Here is a 19762-nt window from a genome sequence, read left to right on the forward strand (position 1 = left end):
GTTTTAGAATGATTGTTTGCATTTCAGAGGTATTTACATATTTTGGGCTGGAGCGGTAGCGGGTAGGGTGTTCGCCTTACATGCGGCCAACATGGCCGACCCGAGTTCGATTCCTCCGCCACTCTCGGAGAGCCCGGCAAGCTACCAAGAGTATTCAATATACCAAACACAGTAACAACAAAGTCTCCAATGGAGACGTTACTGGGCCTGCTCGAGCAAATCGATGATCAACGGGAGGGCCTTTACCTTTACCTTTACCTTTACATATTTTATTTTATCACATATAAAACATTTTATAATCTGCATCTTAACATTGTGAGATCACTTAATCACTTAATCACTTAATCCCCGTTATTCATCGATTTATTCGAGTGGGTACCAGTAATGTCTCCATTCATCCCGGTTGCGTGCTAGCGTAGCCCAATGGTATCTGTTCGTTTTAGGAACATGTAGAGCCTCAAACCGATCATTTAGGGTCTTGACGAAGAAGTCTGACCATCTTATAGGTGGGCGTCCACGTGATCTTTTGATGTCTCGTGGAATTCAATCAGTAATGGCTCTAGTCCAGCGGTTGTCTGTAAACCACATTACGTGTCCAGCCCATCTGATTTTTGATGTCTTGGCAAATGAGACAGCGTCCCTGATTCTTGAGCGTTGACGAAGATCAGAACTCCGGATTCTATCTCTCATTTGAGTGAATCGTGATATTCCAAGCATAGTTCTTTCGATTCCTCTTTGAGAGACCCGAATAGTGTTCTCATTCTGTTTTCGTAGGGTCCAGGTCTCTGAGGCATATGTTAATGCAGGAAGAATAGTGGAATCAAAGAGATGTGCTCGTAGTTGGAGGTTCTTTGTCCTTTTAGTTATTTCTTCGATGCTCTTGAAGGCATTCCAAGCCGCTCTCTTCCTCCTGCGCAACTCAGGTGCCAGGTCATTCATCATGTTGATTTCTCGACCTAGGTATATATAACTGTTGCATTCAGAGATGGTGGTTCCGTTGAGAGCGAATGGAGCATCAGGAACAAGGCTGTTTCTCATAAACATTGTCTTCGTAAGATTCAGCTGTAGTCCGACCTTTCCACATTCACGGTCAAAGTCGTTCAGCATTTGTGCCACTTGGTTTATGTTTGGTGTTATTAGAACGATGTCATCAGCAAAGCGGAGGTGGTGTAGTTGCCGACCATCTATCTTCACTCCCATGTTTTCCCATTCCAGTCGTCGCATGATGTTCTCGAGGGTGGCACTGAAGAGTTTTGGTGAAATGGTATCACCCTGCCGAACCCCTCTCTTGATATGGATGATTACTTCTTTGTAGAATGGTGAGATCTTGGTAGTGAATCCGCAATAGATCTCATGAAGGATCCTGATGTATTGAGTTTGTATGCCCTGATTGGCTAGGGCTTCCATGACCGCTTCCGTCTCAACAGAATCAAAGGCCTTCTTTAAATCAATGAACGTTAGACAGAGTGGCATCTTGAACTCCCGAGATACCTCAATGAGCTTGGTTATTGTGTGGATATGGTCGATGGTACTGAATCCTTTTCGGAATCCAGCTTGTTCACATGGTTGTCCTTCACCTAGTGTTCTGCTAATCCTATTCAGGATGACTCGAGTGAATAGTTTGTAGATGACAGACAATAGGCAGATTGGGCGATAGTTGCCAATGTCGTGGATGTCTCCTTTCTTGTATAGTAGTACAGTCTTGCTGGTTTTCCATTGGGATGGAACCTTGCATTCAGACAGGTAGTGTGTGAAGAGTCGAGCCAATGTATTGATGAGTATTGATGGTAAGTTCTTCAGGTGTTCAGGTCTGATCTTGTCTGGGCCAGGTGCTCTTTGTTTCTTTACCGACGAGATGGCATGTTGGATTTCGGAAGGGAGAACATTGGGAACGACATATCCATCATGTGGTATGTGGTATGTGGGCAAGTGGATGTGGCTATTAAAGAGATCTGAGTAGAAGTCATGAATAATCTTCTCCATTGCCCTTCTGGAAGATGTGATAGATCCATCATGATGTCGGAGGGCAGTCATCTTGGTTTTGTAGTTGGTGAAGGACAGGCGGGCATTACGAATGTTTTTCCCAGCTTCTGCTGCATCTACCAGTACTGCTGCTCTCCTGTTTTTGAGGTCATCCTTGATGGCTTCTCTGCACTGTTTTGCCAGTTCAGATGTTTGCTTGTGGTTGCCTGAGGCACGTGCCAAGCCACGTTGGCGAATAAGTTCAAGAGTGTTCGAAGAAAGACGGTTTTGTGTGGTTATCTCTCTCTTGGCATTCCTTGCACAATCATGGAGGTGCTGAATCATTCGATCGTATTCCTCATCAATGTTGTCAATGATGGCATCTTCCCATGTTGCCGCAACAGAGCCAAAGAGTTCCCAGTTGGTGGTTGTTCTGGGAGTCCTCTTCTTAAACCTTGCATTCTTTTCTCCTCGTTCTGTGAGGTAGAATTTTGCACGAAGAAGACGGTGGTCTGATCCCGTTTGGAATTTTGGGACAACAGCAACATCGGTTAGGCAAAACCGCCGATTGAATATGATGTGGTCTATTTCATTGTGGAACCGTCCATCGGGAGACTCCCATGTCCAACGTTTAGATTCAGCCTTTTGGAATTGTGAGTTACCATGGAAGGTTTTGGTTGACATGATGAACTCAGACAGTCTGTCACCCTGTTCGTTCCATTCCTGGCCATGGGTTCCGATGTGGAGTTCATCGACTGATCTTCTTGGTCCTATCTTGGCATTAAAATCACCGACAATGATCTTGTAGAAGGTGTGATCTTCTTTATAGAATTTCTCCAGCTCCATGTAGAATTTCTCAGTTTCTCTTTCACCATAACTGGATGTTGGTGCATAGACAACAAAGATAGAAACTGCCGGTAGTGAGCCACATTTATTCAAGTGTAATCGTCCGATTCGGGTTGTTAGGCATTCAAATGAATCAATGCTCGTGACTAAGTTTGTGTTGACAAGGATACCGACACCACCGACGCCTCTTTTATCACATGTTCCAAGGAATAGTTCTTCTCCAGTGTCGAAAACAGCATGATGGGATTGATGTCTTCTCGTTTCAGTCAGACCAATGATGTCGTACTTGATCTTTCGTGCTTGTACCATAAGGTCTTCAATGGATGCAGCAGATGCCATTGTGAGATATATTTTGAAATTCTTAAATTTGCACATGTGAAGTATAAATTTCATAGTCTCTAATTTGGAATTACACTTGAAAGGTCCTTCTCTAAGGATAAAGAAATTGTCATCTACATTGAGAAATATAACTTCCTATCTTTTGCTGGGATACCTTCATCAGTCCATATGCTCCTAATTATTCTTTTTTTCATAATAAATGGAAATTAAAATTTAATCATTATACATCTTCACATGGTTAAATTCATTTAGCGTTCAGGGAATTTACTCATGCCCCTCTATGAACATTTATGTTCTTATGACGTTATTTCAGGAAACATTACAATATTTATTCTTCCTATTCAAGAGCACAGTTATTATTTATTAAGTTTTTATATGTCTCTTGATGTAAATTTAACATTTTCCATATGATTTTTTCATTCTGGTAATTAAGTTAATTTTATTTAAAGTAAATTTTGATTTACATAAAATCCACTAGTTTCTATATTAATTTCAATATAATGATATCACATTTAAAAATTTTGAACTAGTTATTTTTAGGGGTAGTAGTTATTCTATCCCCAAATAGCATATCTATCATACAATTTTTTTAAAAAAACAAACTTCTCTTTTATATCAGGCACTGTACCACTAGCTCATACAAGAGAACAAATAAATAAAAAGTGATTGCCCTCTAAAGATATCACTTTTGTGAATGAATATAGATAGTTGAAAATTAGTAAGCTAAAAGAAATATTACAAAAAAAATTGTAAAAATTTTAGGAAATCAGAGCAAGATATTGTAGTCTATATACCAGAAATGAAAGGGGGAAATCGTTTTTCTCCTAATATCTGACATTTTTCTTCTGATTTAAAGAAAAATACATCTTCTCACAGCAGCTAATTATAAAAGAATATTAAGGTAAGGTAAAGGTAAAGACCCTCCCATTGATCGTCGATTTGCTCGAGCAGGCCCAGTAACATCTCCATTGGAGACTTTGTTGTTACTATGTCTGGCATATCGAATACTCTCGGCAGCTTGCCGGGCTCTCCGAGAGGGGCGGAGGAATCGAACTCGGGTCGGCCATGTTGGCCGCTTGTAAGGCGAACGCCCAACCCTCTGTGCTATCGCTCCTAGAATATTATTTAACACAAAATATACTATTTGTGTTCATATTTTTTCACTGAAGAAGATAATCTCTGCAATCTATTGAAGATATTCTTACACAAAGAGACATTATTTAAACTAAACAGGTATGATTTTCTTTTAATAGGTTCTAACTTCCTTTCTTGCTTTAGAGGGAATATAATTAAGATCTAAAACAAATATTTTGAAAGTAAGAGGTAGAAAGAGACAGGCAGTGACTGTTGAGGCTATATTAACAGAAGACAATAGACTTTAAAGCAATATTTTGAAACATAAATAGAGAGAAAGTGAATCTATCAAAAGTCAAAAATTTCTAAACATAGCAAAACACATGTCAAAAACTAACAGATAATGGGATAAATATAAAAATTAACACTAATAGAGGAATCATTACTTTCTTTTCAATAAAGGATTGGGAATTTAGTCAGCACAGTAACTGTAATATATGTTATTAGACTATTACAAAACAATTAAAAGTAACATCTATACAAAACTTCACTTAAAGACAACATTGCAAACACACAAAGAAAAATTTGCAGGGTAAAAGTCAATTCAGAGTTATAAAATAAATTCCATAAATTTAAAAACATTAAATTATAAAATATAATTGTATAATTATATTGTATACATTTAAACTTTTTTGTTTAGAAAGTAATCTAAAATTTCACAAACATTTGTGACACTTCAATTAAAAGGGTTGATTAAACGAAAAGATATGATAATATAGAATGTATTTTAAGTTAGAGGTTTTTTAAAATTTTTTCTTCTTATATTAATTTATTGGAACACTGTGGGAAAAGTTACAAAGCTTTCAGATTTAAGTCTCAGTCATACAATGATCAAACACCTCTCCTTTCACCAGTACTAATTTTTCACCACCAAGAACCCCCAATATACCCCCCTCCCACCCCTCCCAATGCCTTTGTGGCAGATAATTTCCACTCAACTATTCTGTACATTAATTACATTCATTATTTTGACAAAAGATGCGCCATTATTGTTTAGAATCCCCCCCCCCCCAACAAACAGAATTGCTGAAAAGGCATTGTGAAATACTTTGATTTCTATAGCTGGTTATGAGAATCATATAATGTCATTATATAAATCATATAATGATTTTGGATTTCTGCAAAGAGCCAGATAATTACAAGATTGGTTTCTGTGTGTCTGGTATTATGGCTGTGCCAAAGAGCCACTCGTGGGGGACAACTCATAACCTTCGTAAGGCATGAAGGACAAGCCAGTACCGTCCCCCTTCCAATGAGACTGTTGCCCCATCAATGCCGGCTCATACCTGGCTTTCCAATAAGCTCTGAGGTGGCGGATGCCTTGCTGCCTGGTTGGGGGGGAAGACAGAAGGGAGCAACACCCTTTCCCTCCGGGGGAGGCATGGCACTGTAGTTTAACGCATGGTCCATTCACTTTTCTGCCGCAAGCTGCCAGGCTCTGGATTAAGTCCTTTTGCCTCTGGAGCCATGGCCATTCCAGAGAGCCGCTTGTGGGGGGCAACTTGTGACCTTGGTAGGGCATGAAGGACGAGCCGGTTCCGCCCCCCTGAGACTTCCCATGAGACTGCAGTTTCCCTGTCACTGACAGTTCATACCTGACTTTCCAATAAGCTCTGAGGCGTCAGCACCTTTTATGTGGTCCAGATGCATTTCTGCCAGAAACTGCTGGGTTTTGAGATTTGTCTCTAAGTCTCTGCGATCATGGCCATGAATCAGTTTGATCAGGAGTCAGAGAGGTCGTTTGTAGTTGGTGACTCGGGGTCTCATTTGGATGTGGAGGAAAGGGCCAGTTCCACCCCCTCTGGTGAGGCCCTGCGTGTCTCGTCACTGCAGGCCTAAACCTGACTGTCCAGTGGCCTCTGGAGGATGGCGGCCACCAGACCGCCAGGGGGAACAGGCCAAGACACAAAACCTATTCCCACGGGGAGTGGCCCAGCGACAGTAACCTACTGCAGGAACAGGACACGTTTCTGCCAAAAGCGTTTGGGTTCCGAGATTTGTTTCTGAGTCTCTGGGATCATAACTGTTAAGCAATTCAATCAGGAACCAGAGAGGCCACGCCTCCAATTATATAGCTGAGCCGAAGGTGGTTTGTGAGTGTGTCTCCCACATACCTAACTTTCGGCCGCTTACTTTCTTGGTGGGCTAGAGCGATAGCACAGCAGGTAGGGCATTTGCCTTGCATGCAGCCAACATGGCCAATCCGAGTTCAATTATTCTGCCCCTTTCAGAGAGCCCAGCAAGCTACCAAGAGTATCTCACCCACACGGCAAAGCTGGCAAGCTACCCGTGACGTATTAGATATGCCAAACACAGTAACAACAAGTCTCACAATGGAGACGTTACTGGGCCCACTCTAGCAAATCGAACAACAGGAGGACCGTGACTGTGACCGTGACTTTCTTGGTAAACTTTGCCTCAAGTTTTTGGGTTTTGGTCAAGACACTACAGCAATTTTGGGGTATCTGAAAGTCTGGCGGTACCATCAGGCTGCTGATGCACTCTCCTCACAGGTATAGATTGACCTGCTGGAGGCACCATACCCCCAAGGTTAGAGTTTTTAAATTAACTAACTTAAGAGGTTGAACTAAGTAGTGTTTCAAATAAAATTTACAACTGCAAGTACTATGTAGTAAAAGAAGACATAACACTCACTCAAGTAGCACATATACTATTTAGAGAACACTAGCATTGCCCTGTGAAAGAAAGATTTGGTATTCGTGTGTTTCATAATTTTATAAGGACAGAATACAAAAACTATGTTCCTATCAAGGAGACAGTTTGAGGAGTGAAGAGAATCTGGTGGAAAGTTGTAAACAATGGTTGAGGCATTGAAGTTGGAACATTGAGCACCAGAAAATTTGTCAATAATTTTGTAAATCATGTTGCATAAATTTTCAAAAAATTGAAGAATAAAAAATTTTAGACTGATATTTTGAAGTGAAATTCTAATTGACAGGAATTCAATAAAATTATCCTAAGTAACTGTACTGTACTCCCGTTGTTCATCGGTTTACTCGAGCGGGCCCAGTAACGTCTCCATTGGAGACTTTGTTGTTACTGTGTTTGGCATATCAAATACATCATGGTAGCTTGCCAGGCTCTGCTGTGCGGGTGAGATACTCTCGGTAGCTTGCCGGGCTCTCCAAGAGGGGTGGAGGAATCGAACTCGGGTCGGCCATGTTGGCTGCATGCAAGGCAAATGCCCTACCGCTGTGCTATCGCTCCAGCCCTCCTAAGTAACATGTAAAATAATTTAATAGCAATAAAAATAAATATAAAAGACAGGACTGGGGATATATCACAGGTAACACAGAGCTTAGGAGGCATGTTTTGTGGTGCCCAGTATCATGTATTACCAAATAACATATGATCACTCAAATATCTATGTATACTTGGAGGCCCCTGACCACCATAGATTATGAGCCTGTTTGTCTCCAGAAATGCAAGGCCCAAGAAGCATCACAGCATTGTTGGATATTTACAGCTGTCAAAACTGGTTGGCCAAGAATTGCCAGTGGTAGACTCAGACCCACTGAACACCACTAAAATGCCCTATAAATTTAAAGACAGTAATAAAAAATAAAATAGAGACCTAACATATAGCATAAGATTTTATGAAAGGACAATAAAAACAGGAAAATAAGAAAGGGAATTAAAACAAACATCACTGTATCACTGTCATCCTGTTGTTCATCGATTTATTCGAGTGGGTGCCAGTACCACCTCTATTTATCCCAGCCTTGAGATTTTAGCAACCTCTCCTTACTCATCTTTCCCAATGCTTCTGTACTGGATGCTCTTTATCATAGTGTCAAATCAAGCAAAAGAGAAAGAAAATTAAATAAAACTGAATACTAGAAACAAATATATTATTAGAAATACAAAGGATCTACCTTGACTCAAAAATTAAATAGAAAATGATTATAGATCCAACATAGTAAGATATTCAATTCGTTATTTTGTTTTTTCATTAATTAAATTTTTGAGGTTTTGGACCACACTTGGGCAATGCTCAAGGTTTACTGCTGGTGCTGCATTCAGGAGTCACTTCAAGCAGTGCTCAGGATACAATATAGGATAGAGGGAATTGAAATCAAGTTGGACATGTACAAAGCAAGTGCCTTTTCCACTGTACTATTTCTTCAGCCCCATCAAGGTTTTTTGTTTTTTTTAAAAAAACACTTTCCACAAAGTAAAGTGCGTGATCAATGACTACACACACACACACACACACACACACACACACACACACACACAAACTCCACAAAATAAGAATTTTAGCCGCTATAAAAATGTTTAAAATAACCTAAAAAGAAAGAGACAACTCCCAACACATTTTATGGATCCAACATTATACTACATCAAACCCAGACAAAGAAATCACAAGAAAGAAAAGCTGTAGAATAATATGCCATATAAAGATACAGATAAGACACTTTACAAAAGGCTAGAAACTGCATCATGGGAAATCTGAAAAAGATTATATGGCATTAATGTATGAGAATCATTCAAGGTATGCAGTCTTCTTATAACATTTCAAAGTAAATTATTGTAAAATATCCATCAAAAGAATAAAAGACAAAAAACATAACGAGGCAGATAGACACAGAAAAGACATTTGAAATAATCAGTCCCTTTCATGATTCAAAAAACACTGAAAAATTACATGTAGAAATAAAATTCCATTACTAAAATCACACTCAAAATGAAAAACTGAAAGCCTTAGCAGTTCTCAACAATAACAATCCCATCAAAAAATGGGGAGAGGAAATGAATAAACATTTCCATAAACAGGACATAAAAGTGGTCAACAGGCACAGGCAAAAATGTTCATCATCACTAATTGTCAGGGAGATGAAAATTAAAAGGAAGTGATAAGTTACACAAAGACTGGGAATAATAAACACTGGCTTCAGTGTCCTGTATGAGAATAATAATAATGAGTAATCATATATTATATGTAATCATATATAATCATATATTTAATCATAATATATAATACTACATATTATATAATCATATATTGTAAGTTATCTATTATATGATCATATAATAATCATAATGAGTAAATAATCTCATAAATTTCAGTATATAGAAAGAGGCGGTTTTTCCTTTTCTCACAGAAGCCAGACCTGATCTTTGCCATGTAGATTTAGGGCTCTGTCCTAATCTAGTCTTTGGGATGCAAACCCAAGTGCTTGTAGCGCAAGAAAGATTTCAGTTTCTTATAGATTCCGGTCTGATGTTGAGGTCTTTAATCCACTTAGATCTTACTTTTGTACATGGAGTTAGGCAGAGATCTGAGCCCATTTTTTTTTGCATATAGCCGTCCAGTTTTGCCAGCATAGTTTGTTAAAGAGGCTTTCCCTGCTCCACTTCACTTTTCTTGCCCCCTTATCGAAGATTAGATGCTTGTATATTTGGGGGGGGACGTCAGTATATTCAACCCTGTTCCATTGGTCTACAGCTCTGCCTTTGTTCCAGTACCATGCTGTTTTAATTATTACTGCCTTGTAGTAGAGTTTGAAGTTAGGGAGGTTGATTCCTCCCATTTTCTTTTTCCCTAGAATTGCTTTAGCTATTCGTGGGGGCTTGAGGAAAATGTTGGCAAAACCCTTCATGACATAGAAGCTAATAGTGTCTTCAAAGATGTCACACCGCTGGCCAAGCAAGTGAAAACAGAGATAGATAAATGGGACTATCTTAAACTAAGAAGCTTCTGCACTTCAAAAGAAACAGTGACCAAAATACAAAGACAGTCAACTGAATGGGAAAGGATATTCGCCAACTACACATCTGATAAGGGGTTAATTTCAAGGATATACAAAATACTGGTTCAACTCCACAAAAAGAAAACATTCAACCCCATCAAAAAATGGGGAGATGAAATGAACAGAAACTTTGACAAAGAAGAAATCCGAATGGCTAAAAGACACATGAGAAAATGTTCCACATCATTAATCATCAGGGAGATGCAGATCAAAACCACAATGAGGTATCACCTCACACCACAGAGACTGGCCCATATCCACAAGAACAAAAGCAACCGGTGCTGGCGCGGATGTGGTGAGAAAGGGACACTCATTCAGTGTGGGTGGGAATGCCAACTGGTTCAGCCCTTCTGGAAAGTAGTATGGATGATTCTCAAAAAACTAGAAATTAAGCTCCCATTTGACCCAGCAATACCACTCCTGGGAATATATCCCAGAGAGGCAAAAAAGTATATCCGAAGTGACATCTGCAATTGTCTATTTATTGCAGCACTCTTTACAATAGCCAGAATCTGGAAAAACCTGAGTGCCCGAGAACAGATGACTGGTTGAAGAAACTCTGGCACATTTACACAATGGAGTACTATGTAGCTCTTAGAAAAGATGAAGTCATGAAATTTACATACAAGTGGTACAATATGGAAAGTATCATGTTAAGCGAAATGACTCAGAAAGAAAGGGATAGACATAGAAAGATTGCATTCATCTGGGGAACATAAAGTAACAAAATAGGAAACTAACACCCAAGTATGGCAGAGATTAGTACCAGGAATTTTACTCAATGACCCGGAGGACAACGACACATGTTAGGGGAAGGGGGAGCTCAGAAAGAGAAGGGAACACCAAATAAAGGGTGTTGGGATGATCCGCCCATGATGGGAGAGCATGCTGAGGGTAGACTGACGACCAAGCATGATTGCCACTCAATGCCTCTTTTTCTGACCACGGCACTCAAAAGGAGAGAGAGGGAAATGCCCTGCCACAGAGGCAGGGTGGGATAGGGGCTGGGGGGGGGGGAGGGGATGCTGGGATCCGAGGTGGTGGGAAATGTGCACTGGTGGAGGGATGGGTGTTTGATCATTGTATAATCGAAACCCAAGCACAAAAATGTGTAAGTCTACAACTGTACCTCATGGTGCCTCACTATTAAAAAATAAATAAATAAATAAATAAATTTTAAAAAAAAAGAAAGATTTCAGTTTTGTTTTTGTATCTTTTTACAAAGGCCTAAATCCACTGGCATAAGGACACAAGGAAACAATACATGCTTTGCCTGCCTCAATGTTCTTTCTGTAATTTCTTTTGATGACGTCACTGTATTGCACCCTTTAGAGGTACAATGATCAATAAAAGGAAGCCTTAGGACACTCTACCTTTTGTAACACAATCAGAGAGAGTCCAGCTCCATGAAAATAATTTCTCTCGAGCTCCTTGTCTCAGTTCCTCTGACTGAACGAACATTCACGCAGCAAAATTCAAAATAAATATTAGTTATTACCAAGAATTTGGAGATTTTAAAAGGTCTTGGTAATAGCTTAATTGTATAGGGATTGGGGAATGATTAAAAGGAGGTACTAAAAATAGATATGATAATTATTGCCCAACTCTGTAAGTACATTAACAAATACTGTTACATGCATTGTGAACTATATTAACATACCTGCTTAACAAAGTGTTTTCAATTTTAATCACTGTAAGTTGGTTGCATACGTTGAAATTTGTTTTACATCTGGAATAAATCTTGGTACTATAACTTTGCACTATACTATTAAAGTAGAACTTTTGCTACCTGTTTTCATTGTGGGTCATATACTGAATGTAGTGGAAGTCCAACTTATTCAATACTTAAAGTTGTTTTGAAACAGACTGTGAATTGAGTTCTATAATATTTTATAATAAATAACCATAATTCTGTGTTAATCTACATATTTTGAGTTATTCTTTTATAAATGTTAAAATGACATACATGCATAATGGCACATTTAATATTTAACATTTCTCATGTCAAATTCCATTAATTTAAATGTATATTAGAAAATTAATATTTAAAAATTGCTAACATTTGTTGATGTATCCCATTCACTTTAAATTATTTATCTCTGTTGTTCAGGTAGTACATGATTTATTTAAATATATTAGCATTTTTGTTTCTGTTGCTCTTCCTAGAGTTCTCTTTATTTTATTATTATAATCAAGTACTATTTTAGACATAAAAGTTCTTTAGATTTTCTCTTATAAATTACTAACTTATAAATTTTTAAAATATTGTTTATAATATGAATTAACTGTTGACATTTTAAGTTTGGAGTTTTGACATTTAGAAAATCTTTTTAAAGGTGTAGTTGCTATGTAGTAAAAATGAATCAATTTTAATAAATTGGGCATATGTGCATGAGTACAACGACATTTGATATAATAGAATATTTCCATCACACACAACCCAGTATATTTTCTCTTTCCCATCAACCTTCCACTATCACATTCGGGAGACAATTGAATTTATTCTTGTTATTATAGACTAGATTTATATTTTGTAGATTATACGTAAATTGAATTATCTATTCTCTTGTACTAGGTTATTTTTGTTTTCCCCACTTTGTCAGTGCATTCAGAAAATAAGTTACAATAAAGAGATCACTTTATTTTTCAAATTTTCTCAGGACCATGTACCTACAGTGTTTGCTGTCCATGGTCTAAAATTAACTGTGCCTTATATTTTCTAGGTTTATTTTTTTTCTTTTCTAGAGAAAAGATATGTCTAAGTCTTTAACTAATTTAATGAATTTTTTTTTCTTTAGGAAAAAATGGAACTTATATTGTTATTATCATTATTATAACAAGTAATTGAATATAGTTATGTATAATAGTACTTATCGTAAAAGGGATTTGACATTTATATGCTAAACTATAGGCAGTCTGCTTTAATTCCTTATAATACATGATAAAAAAGTTATCGTAGGAGGTATGGTGCTGCCAGCAGGTCAATCTGTACCTGTGAGGCGAGTGCATCAGTAGCCTCATGGCACCTTTAGACTTAAATATACCCCAAAATTGCTGCTCTGGCTTTGGCCAGAAACCAAAAATGTGGGGCAAAGTTTACCAAGTAAGTAAATGTCCAAAAGTTAGGTATGTGGGAGACACACTCACAAACCACCTTCGGCTCAGCTATATAATTGGAGACATGGCCTCTCTGGTTCCTGATTGAACTGCTAAACAGCCATGATCCCAGAGACTCAGAAACAAATCTTGAAACCCAACAGCTTTGGCAGAAATGTGCCCAGTCCCTGCAGTAGGTTACAGGCACTGGGCCACTCCAGGTGGGAATAGGTTTCGTGCTTTGACCTTTTCCCCCTGACGACTGGTGGCCACCATCCTCCAGAGGCCACTGGACAGTCAGATTTGGGCCCTCAGTTATGAAACACACAGGGCCTCAGGGGATGAGGGTGGAGCTGGCCTTTTCTTCCCCGTCCCAACGAGACCCTGAGACGCCAACCATAAATGGCCTTTCTGGCTTCTAATCAAGTGGCTTAACGGCTATGATCCAAGAGAATCTGGATATAATTGTTAAAATTTCGGAATTTCAAATATCTGAGTGTTTTTCTCACTATTAGAAGATGATATGATACTATACTTAGAGAACCCTATAACCTCCACCAAGAAACTCCTACAAACAATAGACTTGTATAGCAGACTATAAAAACAATACCCAAAAGTCCATGGCTTTCCTATATGCGAATAGTGAGAGAGAAGAAAGTGACATAAAAATACAATCCCGTTCACAATTGTGCCCCAGAAAATCAAGTATTAGGAATCAGTTTAACTAAGGAAGTAAAGGACCTGTACAAAGAAAACTACAAAACACTACATCAGGAAATAAAAGAGGACAAGAGAAAATGGAAAGATATCCCCTGTTCATAGGTCGGGAGAATTAACATTGTCAAAATGGCAATACTTCCCAAAGCACTGTACAAATTCACTGTGATCCCTACAAGGATACCCATGACATTCTTCAAAGAAATGGAGCAAACACTCCTGAAATTCATATGGAACAATAAGCCCCCACGAATAGCTAAAGCAATTCTTGGGAAAAAGAAAATGGGAGGAATCAACCTCCCTAATTTCAAACCCTACTACAAAGCAGTAATAATTAAAACAGCATGGTACTGGAACAAAGGCAGTGCTCCAGACCAATGAAACAGGGTTGAATATACTGACATCTCCCCTCAATCATATGATCATGTAATCTTTGATAAAGGAGCAAGAAATGTGAAGTGGAGTAAGGTAAGCCTCTTTAACAAATAGTGCTGGCAAAACTGGATGGCTACATGCAAAAAAATGGGCTCATATCTCTGCCTAACTCCATGTACAAAAGTAAGTTCAAAATGCATTAAAGACCTCAACATCAGACCGGAATCCATAAGGTACATTGAAGACAAGGTTGGCAAAATTCTCCATTACATTGAAGCTAATGGTATCTTCAAAGATGTCACGCAACTGGACAAGCAAGTGAAAACAGAGATAGACAAATGGGACTATCTTAAACTAAGAAGCTTCTGCACCTCAAAAGAAACAATGACCAAAATACAAAGACAGTCTATAGAATGGGAAAGGATATTCGCCGAATACACATCTGACAAGGGGTTGATATCAAGAATATATAAAGTACTTGTTGAACTCCACAAGAAGAAAACATCCAACTCCATCAAAAAATGGGGCAATGAAATGAACAGGAACTTTCTCAAAGAAGAAATTCGAATGGCAAAAAAGCACATGAGAAAATGCCCTACATCATTACTCATCAGGGAGATGCAGATCAAAACCACAATGAGATACCATCTCATACCTCAGAGACTGGCCCACATCCAAAAAAATAAAAGCAACCGGTGCTGGCATGTATGTGGTGAGAAAGGGACCCTCCTTTACTGTTGGTGGGAATGCGGACTGGTCCAGCACTTTTGGAAAACAGTATGGACGATTCTCAAAAAATTAGAAATTGAGCTTCCATTTGACCCAACAATACCACTCCTGGGAATATATCCCAGAGAGGCAAAAAAGTATAGGCGAAGTGACATCTGCACTTGTTTGTTCATTGCAGCACTCTACAATAACCACAATCTGGAAAAAACCTGAGTGCCCAAGAACAGATGACTGGTTAAAGAAACTTTGGTACATCTGCACAATGGAGTACTATGTAGCTGTAAGAAAAGATAAAGTCATAAAATTTACATACAAGTGATAGTACATGGAAAGTATCATGCTAAGTGAAATGAGTCAGAAAGAGAGGGACAGACATAAAAAGATTGCATTTATCTGGGGGACATAAAATAGGAGATTAATATCCAAGAATAGCCGAGATAAGTACTAGGAGGATTACTCTATGGCTTAGAGGCCAGCCGGGCATGCTAGGGGAAAAGGCAGCTCAGATGGAGAAGGGAGCACAAAATAAAGGGTGTTTGGAGGATCCTCCCAGGATGGGAGATGCATGCTGAAAGTAGACTATAGACCGAACATGATTGCCACTCTGTGCCTCTTTTGCAGACCACAACACCCAAAAGGAGAGAGAGAACAAAGGGAATGCCCTGCCACAGAGGCAGGATGGGATAGGGGGATGTGGGTGGGAGGGATACTGGGATCCATGGTGATGGAAAATGGGCACTGGTGGAGGGATGGGTAATTGATCATTGTATAACCGAAACCCAAGCACAAAAATTTGTAAGTCTACAACTGTACCTCATGAGGTTTCACTAATAAAACTTAAAAATATAAATAAAATAAAACAGGCCAAAGAGCAAGCCTCTATTAAAAATATATATACATATACATATATATACACATATATATATATTAGTGTTGAGGTCACTGTTACTGTTCTCTCATTGTTCATCGATTTGCTCAAGTGGGCCCAGTAACGTTTCCATTTTGAGACTTGTTGTTACTGTGTTTGGCATGCCCAATGCGTCACGGGCAACTTGCCAGGCTTTGCTGTGCAGGCAGGATGCTCTTGGTTGCTTTACAGGATCTCTCAGGCGGGGGGGAGGAGGAATTGGACCCCAGTCGGGTCGGCCGTGTGCAAGGCAAACGCCATACTGCTGTGATATGGCTCCAGCCCAAGTGTTGGGATAAAATTCCAAATTATAATGGTGGTTCTGGTGTCAAGATATAGAATGTAATCAAAGTAGAGCGAGAGAGTAATGTGTAAATCATCTGCCCCACAGGTAGGGAGAGGATTTGGGATGGAGTTTTGGGGGATGGATAATGGGCACTGGTGAAGGAACAGGTGTTTCATTGTATTACTAAGACTTAAACTCGAAAGCTTTGTAACTGCTCTCACAGTGATTCAATAAATAAAATTACAAAAAATGAAAAAAAAAAGGTAAGGTGGAGTTCATGTCCAATTCAATTCAGTGGCTGTATAAATAGCAGTATTCCTACATTTAAAAAAAGTCATTGTGTATGTTTTGTGCATATCTGCATACATTTATTATATTTGAATATTTACATACAAAACAATATATAACTAAACTGATAAGTCTATGATGAAAATGAGAATGGTATGTGATTAGAAGTTTTTCCTCCTTTTCTGGACAACTTAAATATATTTATTTGCTATAGCACTGGAATCCTAAAGATAAAAACAAGATACTTATATAAAGATGCTTCTAAAAAAATTGGTTATTCAACCTTATTATATTTAAAAACCTGAAAGTATTTATACAATGACCTGAGAATTGTTCAATTGGCACAGAATCTTCACACAGTTCAAAAGAAAAAAGAAAAATTTAAATCCTGTCTTGTAACACAAAAGAACAACATATATGAAAGCACTCTAATTCTCAGATGCCTGGTAAATAGAAAATATATTTAATTTGGGTCTCAAAGATAACATAGAGTTTAAAGCACTTGCTTTTCATGCAAATGACTCCAATTTGATCCCTATCACAACAAATAGTACCCTAAGCATTTCCAGGAATGATCCCTGAGCACAGAGCCTGTAGTAAATCCTGAGCATCAACCATTGGATGTGGTCCAAACCAAATAATAAAAAACAAATACACTTGCTTTGCTAAAGGTAAAACGTTTATTGTTGCCCCTGTGAACATTTTATTGGCATTATAATAAATAGCTAATTCAATTAGTATCAATTCTCATAGCTTATAAACATTATATTGGATGTTCTATGATCAAAACACAAAACAAAACAAATCCCCTTCTACCATTTAGCAGAATATGGTTCAGAAAGAAAAGGAACTTAAAACATCGTACAGAGAACCTCCCCATTAGAAACACTGAATAGAGAGAAGTATTTTTAATGTTAATTGATATGCGTTCATCAGGTCACCCTCACCTCTATGAAATTGCAAAATTTCATATTCAATTCAAAGATTTACTTCTATATATACTCGTGACGTATTCAATATAGTAACAATACAGTAACAATACTCAAAAAATGGAGATGTTACTGGGTCCACTCGAGCAAATTATGAATAATGGGGAGGACAGTGACAGTAACTTCTATGTATATTTCAGATATAGAATAAAAGATATATCTAAAACAGTATTCATGGATAATGCAAAAATGAACAAAAGTAGGTATCTTAAGAATTTGCTATTTTCTGGAAGATTTCAACAACTGAGTTGGTTGGGGGCACCGGGTCCTTGGGGGAGGCAAGTGGGTACAATGGAAATAGCTGTGATATTGAAATTACGCACAGGAGAAATCATCAACAGTATTACAAATCACAGAATTGCAATCAAGTAAAAAACAATTTGAACATTGCTATCATACCTAAGCAGTGAGCAATCAATTCTTACATTTCCATACATTGGCAAAATATGGAAATTTTCAATAAGACGTATTTAACAAAAATGTGTTTTATCCAATTCTATCCAACCACCCTTGCAGTTCTGTCTTTTGTGTAAAATAACTGTTCTTTCTTACAACTTACAAAAATATTTGAGATTAATATCACCCACAGTTGCATTTGAAACTTCTTTTTCTAAGAAAAACTTAACATGGATTTTGTAAAGATAATCTGTTCATCCTTTACAGTTTCTTTTGGGGATTTGGCTTTCATATATAAAAGTGAACCACAATTTTATGTATTTCTATTTCCTGAAGTATTTTTCTAAGCAACACAATAAAATCATAAAACACAAGGAACAAAAGCATTTGGAATATGCTAATACATGTTAAATCATTTTTAAAGAAGTAGACTGGACACTCATATTTTTTTCACTTTTTAAATACAGTGCATTTCTAGAACACGCTTCACAACGAAAACTTCTGAAGGCAAAAAAAAATGACTTTTACCCTAAGATGTCATTGGCCTTTCAGAAACTGAGTCCAGTCTAAACCTACATTTTTCAGTTGTTCAAGTATTTCTTCTCTTTGAGTCTTTCGATGTGGCCGTACACCTTCAGGGCCGTTTCCAGCTTCAGATCCATGTACTTCATCATGATGTCAATGGTGAGGAGCAGCAGGGCTTCCCCGTCGATGTCGTGCTCCCGGAAGAGGTCAGCAAGGGGGCCGAGGTTCTCAGCAAAACTCTGTTTCAGAAACAGGGTCACATCATCCACGGACCAGGTCGCAGGATCGGAGCAGCTCAGCTTGGCAAAGCCGTCGTGGTCTCCCGCCGAAGAGCCTGCTTCCGAGAGGAGGGTGCAGAGAGATGAGCCGGTGGTGCATTGGGTGCGGCTCTTCAATGCCAGCAGAGCGGGGCTCGCCGTCAGCATCAGCTCGGGGTGACTCCTCAGAGGCTGCTCCTCCAAACGCAGCACCTTTTCGGGAAAGGCTGCAGGAACCCGGGCAGAGGGGTGGCGGCTGCCGCAGGGTTGGGCGCTGAGAAAGGAGGGCTTGGAAGAGGGGCCCTCGCCCTCCAGCCTCTTCTGGGAGATGAAACACGTCGGCAACGAGAGTGCAGCACAGGGAGCCAGCATCAGCGGATCCTGGGGTCCTCTCGGCTTCTCCTGCTGTGCCTCCATCAGAGACCCCTGGGTGGGCGCCGAGGTTTCCACAGGAGAAGCCTCCTTGTTGCCCTCGGACCTCTGCCCCCTGACCAGCAGACTCCGGCGGCCCCCCGCGCGGGCAGGGAAACCGCCACGGCCGTGTTTCTTTCTGGCCCCTTGGTATCGGAGCCTTCGAGAGAACAGGTAACGAAAAGATCGGTAGGAAAAGCAAACCGCCTTGTGGTTTCGCCACATCGATTTCACGTGGAGCCGGTGGAGTTTCAAGACCTTGCCACGGATGACGTTGAACAACTTATCCAGCGTCTGAATCGAATCGTGGATCATCTGGCAGTGGGTCAGCACGTCCCCAACCGTGTAAGGTCGTTCTCGGCACGACGTTTCCGGGAGCACGCCTTCCAGATTGATAAACTGGCAAGGTTTCGGCTCGTAGGCATAAGGGGCAGTGCCATCGTCTTCACGGTAGTCTGCTACGCGTGTTCTGAGCACATTGATTTCACTGGAGTTGCTGGACATTTTCGGGCGGAGGCGGAAATTTTCCCACGTTCGTTCTCACGGGATCTTATCGCTCTTATAAGAGCGTTTGCCTGTCGAGTGGTAGACTCACAAAGGTCTGCTCAATGTCTTTCTCCTGCTCTGGGGCCGATTCTGCCTCAGTGGCTGCGCGATGGCGTGCGATTCTGGAAGTCAAGGCCTGTGCCTAGAGCTGCGGCCTGCTGCAGGCGAGGCGAGGCGAAGCGAGG

General features: G+C 39.4%; 1 protein-coding gene across 1 annotated transcript; it reads right to left on the minus strand.

The window, feature by feature from the left end:
- Nucleotides 1–18419: 18419 nt before the first annotated feature.
- On the minus strand, nucleotides 18420–19535 carry LOC130034771 (sex comb on midleg-like protein 1). The gene has a single exon (XM_056126380.1). It carries the CDS (start codon nucleotides 19533–19535, stop codon nucleotides 18420–18422), a length of 1116 nt encoding a protein of 371 aa, XP_055982355.1.
- Nucleotides 19536–19762: the final 227 nt, after the last annotated feature.

The sequence above is a fragment of the Sorex fumeus genome, unplaced genomic scaffold, assembly GCF_029834395.1.
Source record: "Sorex fumeus unplaced genomic scaffold, SorFum_2.1 ptg000006l, whole genome shotgun sequence".
In the NCBI taxonomy this organism is placed as follows: Eukaryota; Metazoa; Chordata; class Mammalia; order Eulipotyphla; family Soricidae; genus Sorex; species Sorex fumeus.